Source organism: the organism of the source record quoted next, unplaced genomic scaffold (genome assembly GCF_019419815.1).
Source record: "Pyrus x bretschneideri cultivar Hongxiangsu unplaced genomic scaffold, Pyrus_bretschneideri_v1 Contig26, whole genome shotgun sequence".
Lineage (NCBI taxonomy): Eukaryota > Viridiplantae > Streptophyta > Magnoliopsida > Rosales > Rosaceae > Pyrus > Pyrus x bretschneideri.
The window spans coordinates 2193796-2217206 of record NW_025999568.1 but is presented as its reverse complement, the minus strand read 5'-3'; the positions used below and the strand labels follow the sequence as shown (position 1 = coordinate 2217206).

At 37.9% G+C, this 23411-nt stretch overlaps 1 protein-coding gene and 1 long non-coding RNA gene across 3 annotated transcripts; both read right to left on the bottom strand.

The window, feature by feature from the left end:
• Window positions 1-12235: 12235 nt before the first annotated feature.
• Window positions 12236-13373, bottom strand: LOC125478687. The gene is made up of 2 exons (XR_007259457.1): window positions 12795-13373; window positions 12236-12684 (listed from the first exon to the last, which is right to left on the bottom strand). It is a non-coding gene; the product is annotated as an uncharacterized LOC125478687 (long non-coding RNA).
• Window positions 13374-14510: 1137 nt separating this feature from the next.
• On the bottom strand, window positions 14511-22523 carry LOC103952254 (cyclin-A2-4-like). 2 transcript variants are annotated; one of them, XM_048587150.1, is made up of 12 exons: window positions 22420-22523; window positions 20784-21138; window positions 20170-20425; window positions 19076-19212; window positions 17922-18014; window positions 16989-17122; window positions 16218-16293; window positions 15718-15794; window positions 15602-15635; window positions 15318-15467; window positions 15085-15219; window positions 14511-14958 (listed from the first exon to the last, which is right to left on the bottom strand). In XM_048587150.1, exons 2-12 carry the CDS (start codon window positions 21078-21080, stop codon window positions 14905-14907), a joined length of 1443 nt encoding a protein of 480 aa, XP_048443107.1. In that variant the 5' UTR covers window positions 21081-21138; window positions 22420-22523; the 3' UTR covers window positions 14511-14904. The 2 variants fall into 2 exon arrangements, with proteins under 2 accessions (XP_048443107.1, XP_048443108.1); XM_048587151.1 differs by having other exon boundaries at window positions 19076-19209.
• Between the last annotated feature and the right edge of the window lie 888 nt (window positions 22524-23411).

The following is a 23411-nucleotide window of genomic DNA, read 5'->3' as shown; positions in this document are numbered from 1 at the left end:
CTCCTACCCGAGCTACACCTTATTCTCTTGTATATGGCGTAGAAGCTGTTCTACCGTTCGAAAGTCAAATCCCCTCACTAAGGATGGCTATACAAGAAGGCTTGACTGATGAAGAAAATGCAAAGTTGCGCCTTCAGGAGTTAGAAGCGCTGGATGAGAGAAGGCTCGAAGCTCAACAACACTTGGAATGCTACCAAGCACGGTTATCCAAGGCATTCAACAAGAAAATCCGCCCAAGGTCTTTCCAAGCCGGAGATCTCGTGCTGGCATTGCGTAGGCCCATCATCACAACTCATAAGACAAAAAGCAAGTTCACATCAAAGTGGGATGGACCCTACGTGATACAAGAGATCTACACCAATGGCGCCTACTTAATCATGGCGGAAGACGGGTTGAAGATCGGCCCCATCAACGGCAGATTTTTGAAGCGCTACTACCCCTAAAGCAAACACACCACGCTCCTGGCCCGCAAGAGCATAAACTGTGTACGGCAAAATCATCATCAAAACCATCACTCATTTGAACTACGTTATGACTTGATCTCTTCTTTGGAAGAGTACATAGGCAACTTGAAACTTCAAAACTTCAAGTACAGTCACATCAAAAAAAAAAACACTTTGAAGAATAAAGAGCAAATTCAAGAATGCAAACATTTTATTTCTTTAGAGGAAAAAGTCTGATTACAAAAGAAAAAAGGGCAGAAGACACTACTCGAAAACTATGTCCCTAAAACTAAGGAGGCGGTCTTCAAGCAAGCCTTCCAAAGCCTTCAAAGTCTCTACCTCGGTGAGAGACAGGATGGGCAACTCCATAGCCATGTCTTTCTCTTGTTCTAGGCGTGAAATCTCCTCTTGGCATTGAGAAAGTGTAGCTCCCTGCTCCCCGAGAACACTTTCAAGTTTTGATGCCTCGATGCCCAGCTGTTCTTGTTCTCGCATCAACATATCTAGACGTACCCGGACGGAAGCTAAAAAAGTCTCTGTAGATTGATAATCTCTTGAAGCAGCTTGCTGAGAAGACCGGGCTTGGGTTAGTGACAAGTCTATTGCAGCAAGTTGGTGAGCTCTAACCTCTGGACTCAACTTCTTCAAGGAAATAACACGCAAGGAAGAATACTCAGTTGAGGCGGCCATAATTTCAGCAATTTTGATCTTTAAGGATGAAGAATCAATGTTAAGATTGTCAATTGCAGAAATAAGTTTTGACAAGTCTTCCTTAAGCAACGCAAGGTCCTCCAACGGGCATTTCGAAATCCTCCCCTCAATATGGCTCTTGATATCCATTGCCGCACGAAAATGGATACGATGAATAAGCTGCTCAGTACCACTGAGGTTTAGCCCTCTCAGAGAGATCTCAGAGCTAGCTGGCAAAGGTATAGAATGCATGACGGGATCTTGCATGCCTCCACCTACACACGGCAAACTTGGGAAACTTGACAAACTTGGGATAAGCTCTGTACCTGGTGGATCCCCAATCTCCTCGCCTGTAGGTAGGTCACCCCCAAATAGCATCTCCGCATAAGAATAAATACCTGTGGTTACCAAGTCAAAAGAACAAGAAGGCCCAACCTAAAGAAAACAAAGAAAGCTGTTAGAAACAAAAGCTAGAACAATGAAAGCAGAAGAAGTCATAAGAAAGAAGAAGATGCATACGTCTTTCTCAAACGACACACTGCCATCGAGTTGAGGGAGCCTAAACACTTCTTTCTTCTTGTGACGAAAATTGATATCTCTATCGGCCTGAGCGCCTTCAAGACGTCGCTTGTTCAAAACTTGTTGACCCTGCCGCAAAACAAGTCCATCTTCGTGCGAATCAACTTCATCACCAGCCTCTTCAGATACATCCAGATGTTGAGAAGACAAGCGTGGGCGTTGAGGGGCTAAAACCACTGGTCTATCTTGCAAAGTAGCAGCACTCGCGCAATCAAAAGATATCAGTTGTGTAGGAACCACAGAGCACCCCTCCTTCAATACATTAAGGTGTGAATGAGAAGAATTGGTACCACTTGCCATCCCCAAATTCTCATAATATACCTTTGACCACCAACTTACGTAAGCACGGGTTACTTGACCGCTCTTGAACTCGTCTTTGGCCGGCAGGGTGATAGAAGCATTTGTACATGCACGGGTACAAGACTCCCAATGCATATACACGGCTTGCAAGGAGTCTAATTGGTTTTTTTCCTTCAGGTTGCCTGGCACATGTTGGACAAAACCAAATTGCCTGCTGAAACGGTGGGGACTATACGGTTGAACAATGCATCGATCTTCTTGCCGCAAAGAAACATACCCTGAGCGAAGACTTATAAGGTAAGATAAGTCTGAGAAGCGAAGATGCGAATTGTCCATGATATCTCGCCGCACTGAGCCAACTCTTGCCAGATAGTCCATTTTCAAGCCTTCGCAGCTTCTAAACAGTGCTTGCGCCTGGGAATCATCGAGGCTCTTCGAAGAAAGCACGCCAGAATACTTCGTCATCAAAGGCCCTGACTTGTTTAGAGTTGAAGAAAAAAAATGAGTGCCGAAGTACTCACCCAACCAACCATACACATAGTGGTAGGGAAGAACCGCAGCACGATCTTCAGTGTTTGCCGAGTTCGAAACAACACTCAAGCCGTTATAAATATTGGCCAAAACCGGGATAGCAAGACTGAAAGATTCACCTGCAGCGATCTTGCTAGCAACTTTGAAAACCCCAGGACGAACAAAGTTGACGTCGCCGATTGGAAAAACAAACTTACAAAGCCAACAAGCTAAGAAAGCAGCTAGGTAAGATTCTTCCACATGCTCTGGTGCTATGCCAAGGTCCTCAAACGCTCTCAACTCGGCAGGGGAACGACGCCTAGCTGAACCAATGGCACCAGACGGATATGAGTCTCCCTTTGGCTTAGTGGTTTTGTTGCAACTTCTTCTCTTCGAGGACTTCTTGTACCTTGCGTCCTCCCAATACCAGAAGCGGATCCATGAAGAAATCTTCACGCCTGATTCACCTCGAGCATCTTGGGAAAGCTTGTGATATGCCCAAAATAAACAGCGACAACTTGCAGGCAATCCTCGGTTGTTGCAGAGAGAAAGTTCCTCCGCACTAGGAACGACCTCGTCATAAAACTTGCCTTGGATTGGCAATCCTCCTATCTTGTGGAGATCCCAAAGTGAAATTGACATCTCTCCTTGAGCTGTATGAAGCGTGTTAGTCGCTGAACACCAATGCTCGAAGAACGCATGAAGGACAGAATGATGGAGATCATAGCTAAACAAAGATGCGTACACGGCATGGTAAAGGCCCACGCTAGTAAGCACATGTTTAGATCGGCCCAAGACATCTTCAAGCCACTCCCAATAAGACTCAGCAAAAACAGCTTCTCCGGTAGTCGACAAGACATCATTCCAAGCCATAGCTCCGCTGCGAATGTGATCTCCTAGAAGCTTAAACGAAGCCGGATGATCGTCACGAGCATGGTGCGAAGGGTTCAAGATAAGAATCCCCAATGTGCACGCCTCCTTCTCCGTATTTGATCGAACAAAGTCTGCCACCTTCCAAGATACTTCAGAAGACCACGACTTAATATGCATGGAGTTGTCTTTTGTAGGAAGAGCAAGCGCCTTAAGGCCAGTCAGTGGGGTGTAAATCTTCAGCGTTGTTCCCCTATCTTGCGAATCACCTTCCTTCGCAAGAATGGTGATGGTGTTGCTCTTAAAACATTTGAAAAATACCATGACCGCAACAAAGCAAAAACAGCCACAAAACTTGAACAGCAGGACAACAGACAGTGCAATAGGTGTGCAGCGAACAGTGCAGCGATGACGGTGTAGCAAGCAGCAGCAAGAGGCACAACAACGTCACCACCGAGGAAAATTATGATCAAAAGACACTACACAGCATAAACTCGCTGCAGTCTTTTGCATAACCCCACACGGTGAAAGTGACACACTGCAACAAGCTCCAAGCAGCGGCAAGAGGCACGGCAACGTCACTACCAAGGGAAGACTATGACCAAAAGGCATTACACTGCAAAATCCCTTTGCAATCTTTGCACAACACCACTCTTTCTACACCACCAATTTATGCGTTCCTGGGTTCTTCGTCGGTTTGGCAGCCTCAGCCTTGCAGATCACCACCTAAAAAAAAAAAAAAAAAAAAAAAATTATTATGATGTTGGGAAACACCTTAATAAAAAAGAGGTAGCAATGATGATGTTGGGAAGCATCTTTCAAAGACAGTACCAGCTACCAAACCGCCTTCCGCATGTGCCATCAATGGAAGTTTTGTAGCAATTTGAGGCCCGTGGAGACTGAGTCAAGCAAAGCAGACAATTTATGCATTCCTGGGTTTCGACGGTTTGGCAGCCTCTTGCAGATCCTTTATATAGAAAAAAAAATGACGATTTAGAATAAAAAATAATAAAATAAAGTAAAATGAAATGATGATGTTGGGAAGTAATGATGAAAGTAAAGAATAAAAAATAAAAAAATAAAAAAAAATAAAAATAAAAAAAGCATCTTTGGTGGCTCAGCGCCACCGAAAGAAGAAAAAAAATAATAATAAAATATATATATATATATATATTAAATAAAAAATAATAAAATAAAGTAAAATGAAATGATGATGTTAGGAAGTAATGATTAAAAAAAAAAAAAAAAAATCTTTGGTGGATCAGAGCCACCGAAAAAAAAAAAAAAAAAAAAAAAAAAAAATTTCTTGGTGATGTATATGTTTTATCTGTATTTAGCACAATACACTGAATAAAATAAAGCATGTCCATTAATCTCCAAGAAATTACAAGTGCGTAAGAAAAAAAAAAAAAAAAAAAAAATTGTATCTAACAAAGAAAGAGAAAGATGGAGCATTCACAAAGGTTGTTTACGTGAAGTCCCACTACGTGGCAACACTCTAGGAGCGGGAGGCATCGGAGCAGGAGGCATCGGAGCAAGAGGCATAAGAGCGGGAGGCACCGAAGATAGATCATTCGAGGCCCCAATACTTGGTGGAACGCTAGATGACGCAGGAAAAAGGTGTCTCTGGAAGAAAGACGCAAGCCTTTAACGGTCACTTTGAATTCGACCTTGAGATTCTTGCATCTCATCAAGCTTCCTCTTCATGCCCGACGAATAGTTATTTGCAAGCACATGCAAACTTCTATTCTCGAACTTAAGCTGTTTAATCTCCTGCTTAAGATCTTCCACCTCTGCCATCAATGATTCCACTTGACGAGACCGAGCAAGCAGGCGTTGGCCCATGTTGGACACAGAGCTCGCACACTAAACACTGAGAGCGAGGGACTCTTGAACGGTCAACTCATCGGACCGTCCTGAAAGCAGCCTACTATCTTTTGGTGTGAGGAGGTTCCTAGCTACTATTGTAGCTGTTGTTGCATCCTGCATCACTGAGTCTTCACATGTAAGAGGACCGTTAGAAGATAAGAAAAAAGGGCGCCATACATTACCTTGACGCGGCGCGCCCGTATCACTGTTGAGACTCAATTCTAAGCTAAGGTTCGATGGGTTAGCCATCTTTCAAAGGTGTTAAAAGAGATGGGTGGATGGAGTTAAAACTCAAAAGGCCGGAGATGATTTTCAAGAATGAGCAACCTTCAAAGTGTGCATGTTGGAGGTGATCAATACCTCTATAAAAAGGAAGAGGCGCTTGCTAAGAAATCAAAGAGGCGCTCGTTCAGAAATCGAAGGGCCGCTTATTCAAAAGTGAAGAGACATCGCTCTGCAAATCTCAAAAGCTGGATTTTCCGGCGTAAGTTAGGCGACGCTTTCTCGGCTTTTCAGAGCACGGGTGCCACTTTGTCAAAAGATCACGTGGAGGTCATCATCACAGCTACACATCTTTAGCCGACAAGCACAAAGTTCGGTGACGCTTTCTCTGCTTTTCAGAAAACGCGTGCAGCTTTGTCAAAAGAGGCGCTCGTTCAGAAATCGAAGAGGCGTCGTTCAGAAATCAAAGAGGTGTATTGAAAGATCGAAGAGTCGTCACTATTTCAAAAAGCCGGATTTGCGGGATCAAAACGTTTGTCGACAAGGGTAAAAGAACAGTACCACCACTTGCTATTGGAAAATCCCTATATATGTCGACCTTCATCTTTTATGGCAAGGCAGACCTGAAGATAATGCCCAACTCTTCCTCACCTCTGAGGGCGCACTCCCAGCAAGGCCTTTCGAAATACTCAATTTTTTTCTTCTTCCCCAAAGATGATACCAAATGCCCTTGCAAACAAATGACACCAAGGCAAAAGTATCTCATATCATCAAGGGCGAAAGCAAAGGTATCTCATATCATGCTTTTCCCCTATCTTTTCCTTTGCCCTTGTTCTCACCTGCCAAGACAAGGACAGAGAAAGCAATATGTCAGAACCTCCACTCAAACTTGCGCTGCCACCAAGAAGTGATGGTCCATTCAAATGCAAGGTTTGCATTCAACTCCTGCATCAGGAACAAATACTACAAGAGAAGATGCTAAACCTGCATAAGAAAAGACCACATCTGCTCGGAGAAAGACAAGTGACAATGAAAAATCAATCTTTCTATTTCGTACTCTTCAGTACGAATTAGAAAGATTGAACAAAGAAACAGAAAAAATGAGTAAGCTCAAACCTTCGGGGGAGACCAAAAGAATCCTGCTGCCCAGTTCAAGAGTAGCACAAAGGAAAATCAACGAGTGGAGGAGACCAAAAGAATCCTGCACCCAGTTCAAGATTAAGCCTGCGAAAAATCAACGATTGGAGAAAACCAGAAAATCTTCCAGTCGAACTCAAGATCAAGCCTCGATGGCCCTTGAAGAAATCACAAGTCCGATTCAAAATCAAGTGTTCACCACCCTTGAATCAAATTCAACTCCAGATAAAAGGAGTAAGTTCAGACCTTCGGAGGAGACCAAAAGAATCCTCCAGCCCAGTTCAAGATTAAGCCTGTGGAAAATCAACGATTGGAGGAAACCAGAAAATCTTCCAGTCGAACTCAAGATCAAGCCTCGATGGCCCTTGAAGAAATTTCCAGCCCAATTCAAGATCAAGCCTCGACGGCCCTTGGGTTGACATCTACATTAAGGGACTTCAAAACGCATCTTCTACACGTGACAAGCACATGTCTACGACGCGCCTTGAAGTGGGGGCATTTGTAGACATCAAAATTTCGGTGAAATGAATGTTGACCAATAATTAAAATTTCAACGCTCACGTATCACATAAATTTTACATGTAGCGTGCGACTCAACAAAAAATCGAAATAAATTGGAAAAGTCATCAAATAGGACACGTGTCAATACCTGGCAGAAATGATTTATTTCATCTGATTATTTAAATCCAAAAATCAAGTTTTGGAATTCTATAAATAGGAAGCCAAGACATTCATTTGAAGAAGGAAGAAAGAAAGAAAGAAAGAAAGAAATAAAGGAAGAAAGGAAGAAAGAAGAAAGGAAGAAAGAAAGAAAGGAAGAAAGAAGAAAGGAAGAAAGAAAGAAAGGAAGAAAGAAAGAAAGGAAGAAAGGAAGAAGCCTTGAAACTCTAAAGCTCTCAAGCAAATCCCGAAGGATCAAGAAAGCACTCTTCGTTCTTCGTCAAAACCTCCTTCAAAATCAAGCCCCAACGGCCCTTGAAGAACTCCCACCAACTCAAGATCAAGCCCCGACGGCCTCTTGAAGAAAGTGTTCATCGTTCATCATCCGTTCATCCTAAGATCAAGCCCCAACGGCCCTTTGGATCAACAACCTCAACAAACTCATACACCCATTCTTCAAGATCAAGCCCAACGCCCCTTGAAGATCCATTCATCAACTGTTCATCCTTAGATCAAGCCCCGACGGCCCTTTGGATCAACAACTCATCCACAAACCTACACCCTACGAAGATAGAATCAGAGGATCAAATTACAAAGAGATTGTAACCCCAAAATCATTAATACAAAAAATATATTTTGTACACGTATTCTTGTCTCTTGTTTCAGGAATTTTTCGTGTTTACACATACATCATATTCAGACTATTCAACTTGATCCATTACTATTACTAAAAATAATTTACATTGCAAATTTTTCTAACAACCTATATTCAGTAACTAACATATACACCTTTGTTGGGTTAGTTGAGCAGTAGTTTCATGCAAACTGGTTCCTCTCCCTCTTTCAAAAGAGGCCAAATTATCACATAAATCCGAGGATGAGACAAGACTTATTAGGAGGACGACTTACTTTCAACAACGGAAGATACAGAATATTTTAAAAGGGAAACTTAACACAAAAAAGTAAAGAAATGAGGAGGCAATACAAAGTTCTAAGTGCAACTAGTTAAACAAGCTCGCTAGCCATTAGAATCCACAAAAAGATAGGAGCAAGAACTAAGTTCACAACTCTAAAGAATCCATCCACAGATATGAAGTCCTTAAAAATTGATATGAGCACATAGTGAACAAAATTGAAGGAATCCATCCATACGGCTTTAAAAATACTGCCTGATCAAACACAGTACACTAAAATGCCAATACCGTATTGTGTTCGAAACTAGGCAGATATTTTCACTAGTGTTGGCTTGCATGCTAATTTTCTTCAGTAACCACAGGTTTTATTCCAAAAATACCCCAATTTTGTGAACTTTGTCATTTCAAAAATTGATTGGCTAGGGCTCAAAATTCTTGCTCCCATTGTGAAAACACTATGTACTTGTTAATCATTCAACATTGCCTCTAAATAACTATGTACTAGTTAATCAATGACTAATTATCCCACCACAAAAGCTGGAAAAAAGAATTACTACAAGAATCTTTACATTTAGCTCTTAATTTGAGAAATTAACAAAGGAAAATCCTACATTCAATTGCAAAACTTGTAAATTTTAGGTTACAGGAATCAAATGAAATTAAATGTGGAAACAGAAAAATTACTGGACTTTGAGAAACGGGTGGAAATTGTAGAGAGCTTGGATGGTGGGTTTGATCTATTTGGTTCATAGGGTGAAGCGGCAATAGAGTAGAGATACGAATGTAATTTACAATTATTAGCATTTGACTTATTAGTATTATTAGCAGCATAGAGAGATGGTGTAGGCGGCCATGGCTGAGATAACATGTTCATAGCCGCTATTTTCATCGCTCTCTCTCTCCTCTCTCTCTCGACCATGTTTTCTAACAAGTGGTAATAGTGGAGTGGAAGCGGGCAAGAATTGCAGATAGGATTGATATACTTTGAGTGATACGATGAAATTCAATTTTCTTAATTATCTAATGATATACTCCACCATCCACCATAATGCATGTCACCACCATCACCTTACTATGACCAAAGACACCAACTTTAATATCACCATCTTGCCAACAATCACCACGTAACACTTTTACCACCATCGTTGTCACCACCACCTCATAAGATCGCTTTGTCATGGTCACAATGATCCCTGTGTTCAATAATAAAAACTTAAAAATAATAGGGTTTTTATCACAAATGATCCATGAAATTAACTCATTTCATCAAGATGATCCCTAAAATTGAAAATCGATCAATGTAGTTCCTAAAAATTGGTGTCACAAATCAATATGATTCTTCCATTAAAATTCTATAAAAAATTATGTTATGTGATGACGTGGTAGATACTGGTCCTACAAATCTAATTAAATAATATTAGTAAAATATTTAAACTTTTAGAAATTAAAAAAAATATGATAATGATCTTCCCCTCCCTACCCAACCACCCCAGGCACCATCACAATCCCAACCCTACCCAACCACCCCAGACACCAATCTGTTTGAAATTAGAATAAGTGCGGTCGTGGATGGTTGATCGAACGCGTGAAAACGGCAGAGGAAAACCCACCGTCTTCTTCTTCTTGCAAATCTAGGAGTAGGTCTTGGTAAAGGAGTCAGTGACTCGGGTCGCCGGCGAGGCCATTATTGGCATGTGACAAAGCACCAAAGCTTAAAAAAATTGGATGTCCCCGAAGCAATTTGGGTTGCGGATTGATTACGTTGCGGGAAAAGGTGAGGATGAGGGTAGGGCCTAGGATGTTGCATTTTGTGGCAATGTATGAGGGGAAGAAGTGGTTGCTCGGGGTGCACACACGACGGGGTGGGGTGGGGGTGGGGGTGGGGGCGGGGTGCTCGGTGGAGGGTTGGAGGGGAAGAAGATGAACTGTTTCTTTTTTTCTTTCGTTTTTTTAAGTTTTTAATTATATAAAATAAAAAAATATTTTATATTATTTAAATTTTTTTAATGGCCATATTTAATTATTATGGGACTCAGTTATGTGACACGTCAACACATACAATAATTTTAACAAAATTATGATAGAATGATCACATTGATTTGCGACATCAATTTCAGGGACTACATTTATCGATTTTCAATTTCAGGAACCATCTAGAATGGGTCAATTTCAAAGACTGTTTGTAATAAAAACCCAAAATAATAATGCTTCTTATTAAATTAGTCATGAAAAATTTCATAACAATCCACGGAATTTTAAAAAATTCTAGCATTGAACTTTCTACAATTCTACAAAAGTCTATTACTTTTCACAAAAGTCTATAATTAAAAGTTGTGAAATTTTATGAGGTTTATAATAATGAGTAAAAGCCTAATGAATCTGTGAAAGTCTATCACTTTAAAAACTCAACAAAAGCCTGCATGAATCTTAATAGATAAGAAATCGTCATTAATTTTAGCTTCTGGGTTTTTGTTATTAATTTGCTTAATTCTTTCACTTTGTAGTTGAAGTATTGGTTTGGGGATTGCTTTAGCAATAAGATTATTTTATATTTTTGAAATGTTGATATCTTTTTTTTGTTAGAATTGAATTTGTTGGTATTTTCAGAGAAAATAGCAATATTTGAAACTAATTTTGCAACAAATGGTCACGAAGGGGTTGGACTGATGTCATGTATGTAGTTTTGTTGAAAGTATACAAATCGATTCTACTAAAAGTATGCAAAACCGATTCTACATATATTTGAAATTGATTTTGCCAAAATTGTTTGGTGACATGTACGTAATTTTGTATAAAGTATACAAATTGATTCTACTAAAACTATAAAAATTGTATCTGCAAAAATGGTCGATGACGAGTTGAACTGATTCTGCAAAAAATGTTTGAGGATTGATTGAACTGATTTTAAGAAAATGACAGGTTGAACTGATTCTGCAAAAATGAACGAAGATAGGTTGAACTGATTACAAACTGATTCTACATATAGTTTCAAAACTAATTCTACAGAAGTTGTCAAGGATGGGCTGAACTTATAGCACATATTAATTTTGTTGGAGTTGTGAGGATGTCATCTTCCAATATCTAAACTTTTGTCTGACACACCCTGACCCGGAATGTCCACTTGGACTCCAAATCAAATTGTGTTGGCCAACACCTGGAGGGTGACGAAGCCATAAAGTGTAGTGTAGTGGAAAAAGGATGTGAATAAATTTAAACCTAAAAGTGTCTAGTTAAAATAGTGCACGGGTAAGTAAGATTGAACCTATTTCACACGTGATGTCAGAGTATAAGACAGTATAGTAAAAAGGATGTGGGTTATACCACTGAAGATAACCGTCTCCTGAGACTTGCCAGAATCCTCGTTTACACGTAAGCATAGCTGCTAACCCTGGAGGGGCGAGAGACAAAGTTGATTGGGTTAGCAAAACAACATTTGTAAGAAAACCTTTATTTTCGAACATAGTAACCTCTCGCTGTAAAACAAGTATAGTTTCCGTAAAACATACTACGTAAGTATGTAACAAAAGTACAACAGCAATACAACCAGAAATATGCCAAGTCATGATATATCAAATGTCATAGTAATATAATCATGTGATAATCAAGTATAACTAAGTGCTCATCCATCTAAGCTGACACATGAATTCATTCAGATAATTTCTGACACAAACAGGACTGGGTATAATCAATACGCTCTAGTACTACGATCACGTGAAGGCTGGTGCCGCAACACGGTCACATACGAGTCAGAATTGCCTAATGCAATCTGTATGACAAGACCAGCACCTAACTTGGATCGAAGGCAAGCGGACGGTGCGGATGTGAACATACAAGTCAAGAACTAGCCCTAGCCCTGGGGAGAGTACTAACACCGGGGTGCAGCAATGATGAGCATGTACAATTATGTTTGAATGTCATGACAGTAATATCCCAACCATATACTAGCATTTATCACATTGAATGTCACAATGACGATACTTGGCAATATAAGCGTAAAAATGAAGTAAATACGCATTTATGGAAACTATAACTACGTATAGATATAAAAACAAACTGCCCACTTACAAATATGTTGTCGAATCATAACCTCCGAGCCTTGCCTGATCCCGCATGTCCTCGGGATACATTTCCCTTATATGTGGAATTACTAATTTAATTAGTTTAATAACACATATACGAAAACTTAAATAAAACCTCCGTAGACTGCTCAAACATAGGGTTTGAATATACGAAATCGATCTACTCGACATCAAAAACTTACAATAAATGACAGAAGGTCAATCAGATGCCGGATGCGTCGGCTAAGGTACGGCTATACGCACCACCACACGCAGGCAAGGCCCTGACATCCGTCAGGAATATTCAGTTAAATAACTAACAGAGTTTAACGGCATTACCTGACGCCGTTAGAATATTCCATCAACTTTGACAGAATATTCCGTCATCTTCTCCGGTGGTCCTCGCTGGTCGCCGCAGTCCATCGCCGTAATCTGGAAAATTTCGCCGCTTTCTGGTTAAAATTTCAAACCTTCATTTCTCAACCATTTTTCACAAAATTTACATGGAAAGGAAGCTTATGAAATGTAGAACTAGTTTATACCTTTTGGAAGTCCAAAAATGGACGGGAAAAGGCTTGAAATTGGCTCGAAAGGTTAGGCCAAAAACTCAGTTTCTTGAAACCAGGTTGTTTCACGTCAAAGCTTCCAACAAACCTTCACTGAAGACCTTGGGGAATTGAGTGGAGGCCTTTAGACTTCCTAAAAACTCATAACTCGTTCACAACTCATTGGGGAGAAACTAAGCCAAGTCGGACCTTTCGAGTTCGATGTCCAAAACTCGGTCAAACCACGATCCAAGGGCACGGTTGTGTTCATGGTGGTGAGACGAGTTTGATGGTGTGGTTTTCAAGCCATGTTTGTGTGTTTTGGTGTCTATTTGAGGGAATTGCAGAGTGAGTGTGAGAGGGAGTCTTCGGGGAGAGAGAGAAGAGAGAAAGAGTTGCTTTTTGAAAATGACAATGAGAGGGAGTTCCTGATTGGTGAGGTAAGAGAGGGAAAAGATGTGAGTGGTGGAGAGGGATTGAAGGATTTTGATTGGTGAAAGGAACCAGATCCACCAATTAAGGAAGGGATTGATGGATTTTGTACAATTTTTAATGTACAAAATCTGCCTCCCTACAGTGTTTCAAGCACTGATAAATTTGTACGCAAGTGTACAAAAATACCCGTAATTAACGTACTTTAACGGAGCGTAACTTTTTCGTTGCAAATCCGATTCGATTCTAACATGCGCTCACACATTCGTAGGAACGAGTACTAATTTAGTACGAAACAGTAAAATGAAACTGAAAGCCGAAAACCACGTCCACATCAGATTCCATTTTTGTCCAAAAAGGGTAAAATCGTCAACTCACACCAACGGAAAAGAAATTACAGTGAAAAGTAGGGACGGGTCGTCACATTGTCTCTCATTGAAATGTTTAAAAAGTGTTGTCTCAATATAAAATTAAGTATTAAAAGTATTCCATGTGTAATTTTTCCTTCTATTAATAGCCCTAAAGCCTTAGGGGTATGATCAACATTTTAAATCATTGTTTCCATGTTTTTGGGCTGGCCTTTAGTTGTTTTTAAGTTTTTGTCTCTCTTTGACATGTTTAAAAACTAGTGGAGTTTCTTGAAATATAGTGAAAGTTTGTCTCTATATATAAAGCTCCCAATAAATAACCCCCTAGTCTTTAAATTTATTGATCCGTGAACTAGTCACAATGTGAAGCGATAGTCATTTTAGATAACTTCATTAAAAATTTCGTTCTTTATTTTCCTCTTTAAACCCTTTATTTTGAATGTAAATTCTTACGATGTTACCCAAAATAACCATTATTTCATATTATAAAAAATTCAAAAACCAATACTCACAAATTTTTAGTTCAAAAACTAAAGCGACCAATTCTCCAATTTTCTCCGTATTAAAACATAAGAATGAAAGACACTTCGATGGGGGAAGTTCAAACATAAGGTTTAAATTGATTCGATATTCTTTGTTACAAAAGTACTATTGGAAAGTGGCAACTGACCACAGATCCAAGTCAATTCCAATTGATTTGAGGAAATACAATTTTTGCTTACTTGTCAATTTAATAAATATAAAACAGGACTATCCAATATCTCAAACTGCTGAATACTTTAACAAATCAAGAGTAGCATAATGCATTGTTATTCTATGTGAGACTAATAAGTTCTGAATCTGATAGTACAATAAGGAAATTTGCATTTATCATATGAAGACCAATCAGAGCCACAACCAGAAGGCAATTGCAAACAAAAATATGGTTCATTAGATTAAAACCTTTGGCTGCAAAAGTTACATCTCACTAATTAATTAGGGTCGTGAAAAACTTTACAACTGAATTAAACCGCGATCGGCCTAATTACGCTGGATTAACCTGAACTCAACATAATGACGACTATTAACAGTTCATGTAACCAAGTTTCATGCTTAAGTGGCTAGACAGCCCTAGTTCAATTCTACAAAAGACACAGGTTGCTTGAAGCACAAACCCAGGTCAGAAAACCTATAAACAAAGAACTAAGAAAATTGGATAAAACGAATGTAAATAGCCCGCCTCATGGAGTGACTGAAAAAACCCCGAGGAAACTTCTGTCCAGAAAGTATACATGTCAGTCTCTGTTAGCTGTCCCTTGAAATCATCTTCAAAATAGCATTTCAGGGAGTTCCGGGGATGACAAACCCACCACAGATTTGTACTGCCGTAACAAAAGTCACATCATTAGTAGAAAACTCACTGAACATTCCAAGTCTGGTGTAATGAAAATTTGTACTGATTTTAGAAAGCTTATCAGTTGTTTTGTCATATACTTGCTATTTGATACCTTTTGATGTCTATACTTCATGCGTACGGCATTCAGAGGACAACCACTAGTGTTCAGCTGTAGTTCTTGCAAAGCAAGAACTGTGATCTTCAAGTCCAATGGCTTGTAAAGGGTATAGTGTTCGAGTATTGGATTCTGTTAGAGTTACAACTGAAGTCATCTTTCCGGTATATAATCAACAAGTAGGAGAAGATAATGATACTAGAAGGGAGAAAGAAGGGAGAAAGACGAACCCATGGGTGGCTGGACTGATCTAAGGTCCATTTGGAAAGAAAAACTGCGGATGCAGCAATGGCAGACGGAAGGAAATTCAAGAAGCTGTAGTCAACCAAAGTTAGCTCAGCAAGATAATTGGCCAAGTACTCCAGTTCAAGGCTAGGACTCTGCAAAAATTGTATGATTTGATATGTAACTCGATCTTCAAACCAGAGGTCAAAAAAAAAAAAAAATGAGAGAATAAGAAAAAGCATGGCATCTGCAAACCAAGGCCGAAAGCAACTTTAACGAATCATGGAACCTTATAAGAAGCTTGTGCTGCTCGAAGAAATCTCCTGAAAATAAATCAGCATTAGCATTGTTGAATAGTATTGAATCTATCAATAAAGGGATTTAACAACATTTGGGCAGATGTACCTGAGGAACGTTTTTGTGGTTGGTGCAAAAAGTTGAAAACCAAAATACTTCAGTACTTGACTCTCCATTTTCAGTACCTGCAACGTTTCTTTATTTAGGAATGAAATGAAAAGAACTTACAGGGCAGAATAAATTAGAACCTTAAGGATTAAATAAGAATTTCAATAGGACAAGTCTTGCCACAGGTTTTCGGTTTTCAGTATAAAAAGAGAGCGAGGGACAGGGTTAAGGATTTTTCCTCATAAACTCAGACGAATAGCAGGGACAAAAAGACATTAAAAAATGAAATTATTCGCTTTAAAGTTGTATGATCCTACAAGAGCATTTTCATCCCCACTATTTATGTGCAGAGGCGTCATACTACTTTAGGAGCATCCCCTAGCAAGCATTTACTCATTCAGAATTTACAGGCTACTCTTAAGGTTTATTTTTGCATCAGTATATAATAAACTCCTGATAATCTAACCCATCTGTTGGAATAAGAACGGACAATGACATACCTGCTCTCTCGAGTAAGTGTTGTCTGTCATGAAACAAAGCTCTTCAACACGTGGTGCAGAGATCTCTTCATATTTCCTTAATAAGATTAAACAAAGAAGACAACCACATCAGCAATCTCAATAAACAACATTTGACAAATATCATGTTCTGTGAAATGCATTTGAATGAACCCTTTGAAACTTTGTACTATATAATCACTTGCAAGAGAATCATAACTAAATTAATTTTATCATATTAACTTTTAAATCTTATACACTTATTCAATAATCTCTATTGTCTCCGTACTTATTTCATCCAAATTTTGGCAAAGGCATCTTATTTTCCACCAAATGGACCTTGATTGAAATGAACAAGGCAATATAGAAGAAACTAATTTATAATTTAGGTTGATTGTATATTGATGAATATTATTCAACATTTCACTACCCAAGACAACTGTTGCCCAAATTTATCCAATCCAAGCATACTGCATTGATAAAGCATGTTGGGTAGTTCAACATAAGTTCCTTCCAACTAATTAGTGACCAAGGATCTAAAATAGACCAACAACATTCTTCATTCACTTTTCAACATCAAATAGTGGGAGACAATATTGGAATTATTTATGTTTCCATATGTTTGACTGCTAAGATTTGGGCTTATTGATAAAAGTGGTTGCATATGATAAAAGCACAATAATTAAGATTTGAATGTTTTCATTGTTGTTAAGTCCAAATCGAAAGTTGTAATCAAGTAATGCAGTTAACTCTGCTATAGGTATGAAAGCTTACGAGGCAATCAACAAGCAAGTGATGCCAAGCAATTGAAGTCTGTTCCTATCAATGTAATTGTGACAGAGAAACCGATCGATGAGATAAACTGTGAGGTAAAGCGTATCTGGGACCAACTCATATTCCTCTGACACCTGCAAGCATCATCATTTTGTCAAACTACTTCTATTAGTTTTCACATGCTTTATATAAAGCATATTAGACCATTTCATCATTGATAGAAACATAAGACGCGTTAATGTGTACAGCTGCTATCTTCAACAAACAGAATAGAAGCTTCATATAAGACTTACTGTAAATGAAACTAAACAAGTCATGAGTGACCAGAAATTGCTGTAAAATTACAAAGACATAACAATCTTAGAATCAGGATGGCAATATCAGGTAAATGTCAAACACATGCCATCTCTAGTTTATTTTTCTTCTAGGGTCTTTGGGGTGAGGAGAGACTGCACCGCATGCCATCTCATTTACTAATACTCAAATTTTCATGACATGATTCTGAAGTGAAATCACCAGCATATTCCTCAATCCTCATTTACCTTCCCGTAGTACGTAAGGCAATTACTGAGTTAAAAGCTTGCACTGCATGCACCAGGGAACTTCTTTCTTTTCATTATAATAACAATTAAGGTTTGTTGATAAATCAGGAGTAATGATTATATAAATGCCATTGCTACTTAAATATTTCCATACCAATCTGATAAAGGCTGGGACAAATTTCAAAGCAAGATACAAAATTTTACCAAGATTAACTTGCTATGTATTATTCCCTCAGTAAAACATAATAGTAATATCTTCATTAATGTAACTTGAATTTTTTTGTAGAAGGAAGAATCAACTAGCTGCACACACCGTATTTTCGTACTCAATCAGATACATTCGCTATGCAGACAATGAATAAAGAATAATAGATAAAAGAACCATGCGAACCTCTACAAGCCAATCGATTAAAATCCCCCTCATACTTTTGGTGATATCTTGCTGTATTGTTTCCATAAAACTGGCATGTGGCCTTCTGTCAAGCTGTCAAAAAAATAAAATAAAATAAAATCCAGTTTTCACACAGAGGAACAGAGGATAGAAAAATGAAAGCTCAAAGGCACCAACACTGAGTGCAATCTCTATGTTGGAAGCGAAATGAGTGCAACAGATCACATGCATTTTAATAGGTTAGTGATTTTTTCTTGCGCCAAGAATTGCACTTAGTACAAATACCATTGTAGCTTAGCATAGCACTGCATTACCATACCATTCATAAATCAACCAATTATTTATGTTTCTAATTAGTTAAATCTTAAGTCAGACTAGTATCTATACCAGAACACAGCGCTATATCACAAAAGGCTTAGACAGAATACAAAATAATAGCTTCAAAATGGTTTTTTTTTCTTAGGTGCCACCTCCTTTAAGAGAACCTTTGGTGCTTTAATAAAGATGAGATAGGTACAACTTCACTTCACAATATAGCTTAATGTATTTTATGCGAAGGGCTGTCCACCTGAGTAATATATCGGATTTGGGCAGCTGGTATAAGGAACAGAACTTTGTTTTACATGTTTCGTACTAAAGGTGAAGTTGTAACCTATCCCACTTGAATACATTATGTTCTCTTCCCACAGCATCTATAAATAGTTTTCATTTTGGTATCAAAAGATTATATTTGAACAGAAAAATTCCGGTTATGTTCCCTTTGCATGTATTCCACACTATGGAAAGGAACCACCTCTAACATCCTTTATGACTGATCTATCACCAAAAAAAGAAGGCCAAAGGAATAAAAATGTTTTAACCTGTACTAGGCATTCCTCTAAACAAAACAACATTCTTATGAATAATACAGCTTCTCGGGAATCATGTATCACATATTCATATGTATCTGAAGTGCACTATGTCATTGTGGTTTGAGGTAGCTATGCTTGTTAAACTAAATAATTTGTTGCACATCATCTTGATCAATAACTGAGTCGCTTAGGTATCCAATTGATTAATTAACCGTTGTAATGTATATAGAATGAAATACTGGTGCTACTAGAAAGGGAACTGGTGTACATATAAAAAGAATATTGACACTCAATGACACAAACCTCTGCAACACTTAAATGGTTATAGATATCAGGGGCATAGAGGCTACACAAAAGTGGATCCTTGTAATCCGCATCAATGTTAACAATATGCTGGTTGCTTGACATAACCATGTCTGCTGAAAGACTACCATTATCTGCTGCAACAAGTTAATGCTAAAGGTCATAAACTACTGCACACATAGAATATCCTTAAAAGAAACATTATCATTTGGCATCTAGCACTTAAAGTAGCTCAGAAAAGTATTGTATTGCTTTGACATGGGTCAACTGTCTTCAGAATGACAGAGCCATATAAGGTTAGCACACGGTGAAGCATAATATTAGCAAAGGAAAAGATGTATAGAATGCTTATTTGCAAATCATGTTGAAACACAACTTCTTTTTTTCTTTCTAACTGTTATCTAATAACTGGTTTAATTGTCAAGGACTTTTCCATACTCCCATTTATCTTCAGTTTTTATTCTACTCAAACAAGTCAGATATAACTGGCATGAACAGAAGCAGTACACAATCAAACCTTCTAGTATGTTTGCAAGGGGCTTGTAGCTTGTAGTTAAGAGCATTTACCCCTGCACCCCAAGGTCGTAGGTTCAATCCCCTCCCTCCCTTAATATTGCTGTTTAAAAAATATAAACATTCTGGTCTGTATTTGTTTAAGCGTTTAGCGTGGATTTGTATTTACAGTAAAAATATGATTTTGTTTTATTGTAGTGGTTACTGCATATGGCCTAATTCCTAATGGGAGAAACAACCAGATATTTGATCATGAATCCTCCTCATGTAAAGCCTTCCAAGCTCATATAGCCCTTAAGCCCCTTAGTACATAAGAACTACGGAATTATGGTCTAATCACAGCTAATCAGAAAAGTGACATCTAATGATGCTATTTATCAGTCTATTATCCTTTGTGCATTATGAGTAAGTGAAACGGAAATAAAGGGGCCACAAGAAAGGGTGTGGACACATTTCGTGCTTCAAAACTGACATACATTGATACACAAACTCCTATCTAGTGCTACTCTTTTGTTGCATTTCAACTCAAGTTTGCAATGATTTGTCATGTTTGGAAAAGAGAAAACTAAAGAAATGCAAACCTTTAAACGAAGGGCTTTGGAATTTTGGAGCCACTCCAGAACTCTGATTCTCCAACTGATCAATATCTTTCACATCCTTATTTGACCTCATAAATCTGTTGCCATCTTCCAAATTAATTGTACACCAAAATTCGTCTGATTTAAGCTCTAGTTTGACTGTTCCATCCAAAACCTCGGTTTTTGAATCTCCAGCAACGGAAAAGGCCATTTCCATCAGCTTTGCCTGACCCTTTTTAGTTGGCTTACTGTTCTTAGCCTTCATTAATTAGAGGCAGAATTCAGATTCTAGAGCAGAGAAATAAAAAAGAGCAAAGCCGTCATGATGTGTATATATATGTACACACATATATGCTTACTAAACCTTGCTACAAGATAGTGACAAGTGACAAGTGGAAATTAATTCTGGAAACGGTCCTTCATGCTTACTATGTTATGAAAAATTAAAAGAATAACAAGTCATCTCTTTTTCTCAGTCTTCTAAAATTACTTAACATTCTGAAAACTAAAGTTAGCCGTACACTAGCATAAACCAAGCGTATTATTGTATTTCCACAACATTTAAGAGGAAACCTGAATACTTGTTATGAATAAAATCTAACTAACAGGCTATTGACCTTAATTTTAGTTGCATTGAAGCAGTTTGCATATGAAGGTTTACAGAGAGCATTGGTCACATCTTGAAGTACTGCCCTCCTCTTGCGTTGGATACATGCATTACCAGTAGCGTTTGTAATGTTCTCATCCGTGGCAGCTCTCTTTGAATTTGTCCGCAAAGCCTGCTTCTGACTCTGTTGTGTGGGTGGTTTAGGTGGGGGAATATGTCCAGATGTATGAAGTGAAGCAGCTCGAGCACGTGTTATTCTACCAGGAAGTTCTCTAACATGTGCGGTGACTGTATTTTCTCTCTTCATGTTTGCAGGGCTGAGATACAAACAGCTCACCACATCAAATGGAACCAATCAATGTGACCTGCAACAAAACCAGGACAAAGTAAATTCAAGAACAAGCTGAGTAAAGAGCATGCAACAACAGCTATGCAGATCAAGAAAATCAGAAAGTACGGCATTCGTAAGAAAATCTCCAGATATGTTGTAATGCTACTTCAAAATGCAACTCATGAAATTGAAGACCATGATAAGCTTGCAAAAAGTAAATCAACAAAGGCCATTTTCTAATACAGTTGAACAGTGCACTTTGATTGTGGAAACAAAGTTATTCATGCAGAAGCGAATGAAATTTGAAATTATACAATTGAAATAAAGTTAATCGTTTTAGTGATGATCAACTATCATAGAAGTCAAAGTCCCAAATGATCTTTCTAAATAAACTCCCAAAGTGCCAAATTACATGGACAATTATTAAATTAACCATTTTTGTCATAAGTACAGATCAATGGGAAATATTTGGTTCAGCTTACAACAAAATATTTATTGAAATTTAAAATGACAGACATGTTGAGAAAACTTTGGAAAACCATCATGTCAAGATTTATTCCGAAAGAACAAAAAAAAAACTCAATGTTCAATGGATTTCATTCAGACTAGTACATTGGGCACAAGAATCAAACTATTCAGCCCGTAAATTCGCTTCCAGGAGACAAACTACAATCTGGAATTATTAAATTTCAGCTACTCAGATCAGATAGAAGTGGGATCAAAACAGATAAAAGGAACTGAGCTCTTGATTTTTACCCACAAATTCTCAGCAATAAAGCAAAAGCATCGAGCTGAGTTCATCTAGTTCCAGGTAAAATCTTTTTTTGCTATGAACCCAATTTTCAAAATTTCACGATCTCCAAATTTAACAGCGAAAGTTGACACATTGACCTGTTTGATCCCCAAGAAAATGGGAGAACCCCAAAAGAAAATATGACCCAAATTGGAACTTTTCTTCTTTTTTATAGAAAATCCCAAATAGAAGATGTAAAACCCAGTTTTTATTAAGTGGAAATTTTCATTTCTTTCGAGTTTTTATCCCAAAAATTGAAAAATTAAAGAGAAAGATTCTTTAAACATTGATTTATTTCCTTTTTCTTTCCCACATTTTCTCACTAACCAAACATACATTGGGCGCACAGAACAATGTCAACCGACCCAAAACTTGAAGAATTTAAAAAATGGAAACAAACCCAGAAACCCTAATCGATTCATCTCCAGAACTAAACAAAAAAAATTGAGGAAACCCATGATTACATACACACAGTTTGATATGCATAGATGCACACATTGCATTGTTGGGCTGAAGATTGACCTAAAGAAATGAATCTCTCTCTCTATCCTAAAAGTTCCAAAGGCCTCCAGAAAGAGGAGGAGAGAGAAAGCTCTGAGCTTGAGAGAGAGCGGGATTAGGCACAATTTGAAAATCTGACACAGAAGCAGAGTGAAGGTGGTTGTTGTTGGTTAATAATAAAGTTTAATGGAAAAATTAAATTGGGAAAATGAAAACTGATTGAATAGTAAATAAATTATATTAAATTAATAATTTATCTCCAAAAGGTTTTGACTGGTTTGACTGGAAATGGTAAAAAGACGTAGGGGTTTAACTTTGTTTAATTTCTTTTGATTTTTTATTTAGTTGAGATTTTATGCCTTATATAGTTGAGTTGAGATCTGGTAGTTTTTGTGGTGAGATTTCTAATTTAATTGTTGTGCGATGGTAATTCAAATCGTTAAATTCAATAATTGTGGACAACCACATGAAGGGAATAAATTTAAAAATGAAAATCCAGTTATATTTTGGATATGGAGAAAACTAGAAATATTATTCATTAAAGTTTCAAATTTAATTGCTTTTACAAATTGTATATTTTACCATTAAGCTGTTGGAACTTGGAAGATAGATTTTCCACTTTGGTAAAATTTGACTTGTTCAAAACTTCAGAATTTATATTTGGAATTTGAAGGGATTTTAATTTAAGGTCAAGGTGAGAAGTGAGTGAGGAGAAGGATGGTGACATGATGTTGTTGTACTATGTTTTTTTTATTGGGAAATCGCATGTAGGATACACGAAATTCCAATAATGCCTCTCTGGTAGTAGGAATAAAATATTAAAACTCGACTCATGTGCATGGTTATTGAAGGAAAATTCAATAGAATTTAAGTTAAGATAAATTGACAAAAAAAATTCTTGAAAAAACTAATGAAAGTGATTTGAAAATTTTGAGTTTTAACGAAAATGACAAAATAAAGTGAACAGTACAAGGAGCTTTTCGTTAAAGTTCCCATAATTCTTTAGATGGCAA

What these genes read in the sequence shown, in the direction of transcription:
- LOC103952254 (XM_048587150.1), bottom strand. Translation starts at nt 21,080, where the DNA reads ATGAAGAGAGAAAATACAGTCACCGCACATGTTAGAGAACTTCCTGGT. An exon ending in ACCATTTAAGTGTTGCAGAG is followed by an intron (nt 18,015 to 19,075) that starts GTTTGTGTCATT and finishes TTTTTTTGACAG; the next exon opens with CTTGACAGAAGGCCACATGC. An exon ending in TAATCGATTGGCTTGTAGAG is followed by an intron (nt 17,123 to 17,921) that starts GTTCGCATGGTT and finishes TGATGCTTGCAG; the next exon opens with GTGTCAGAGGAATATGAGTT.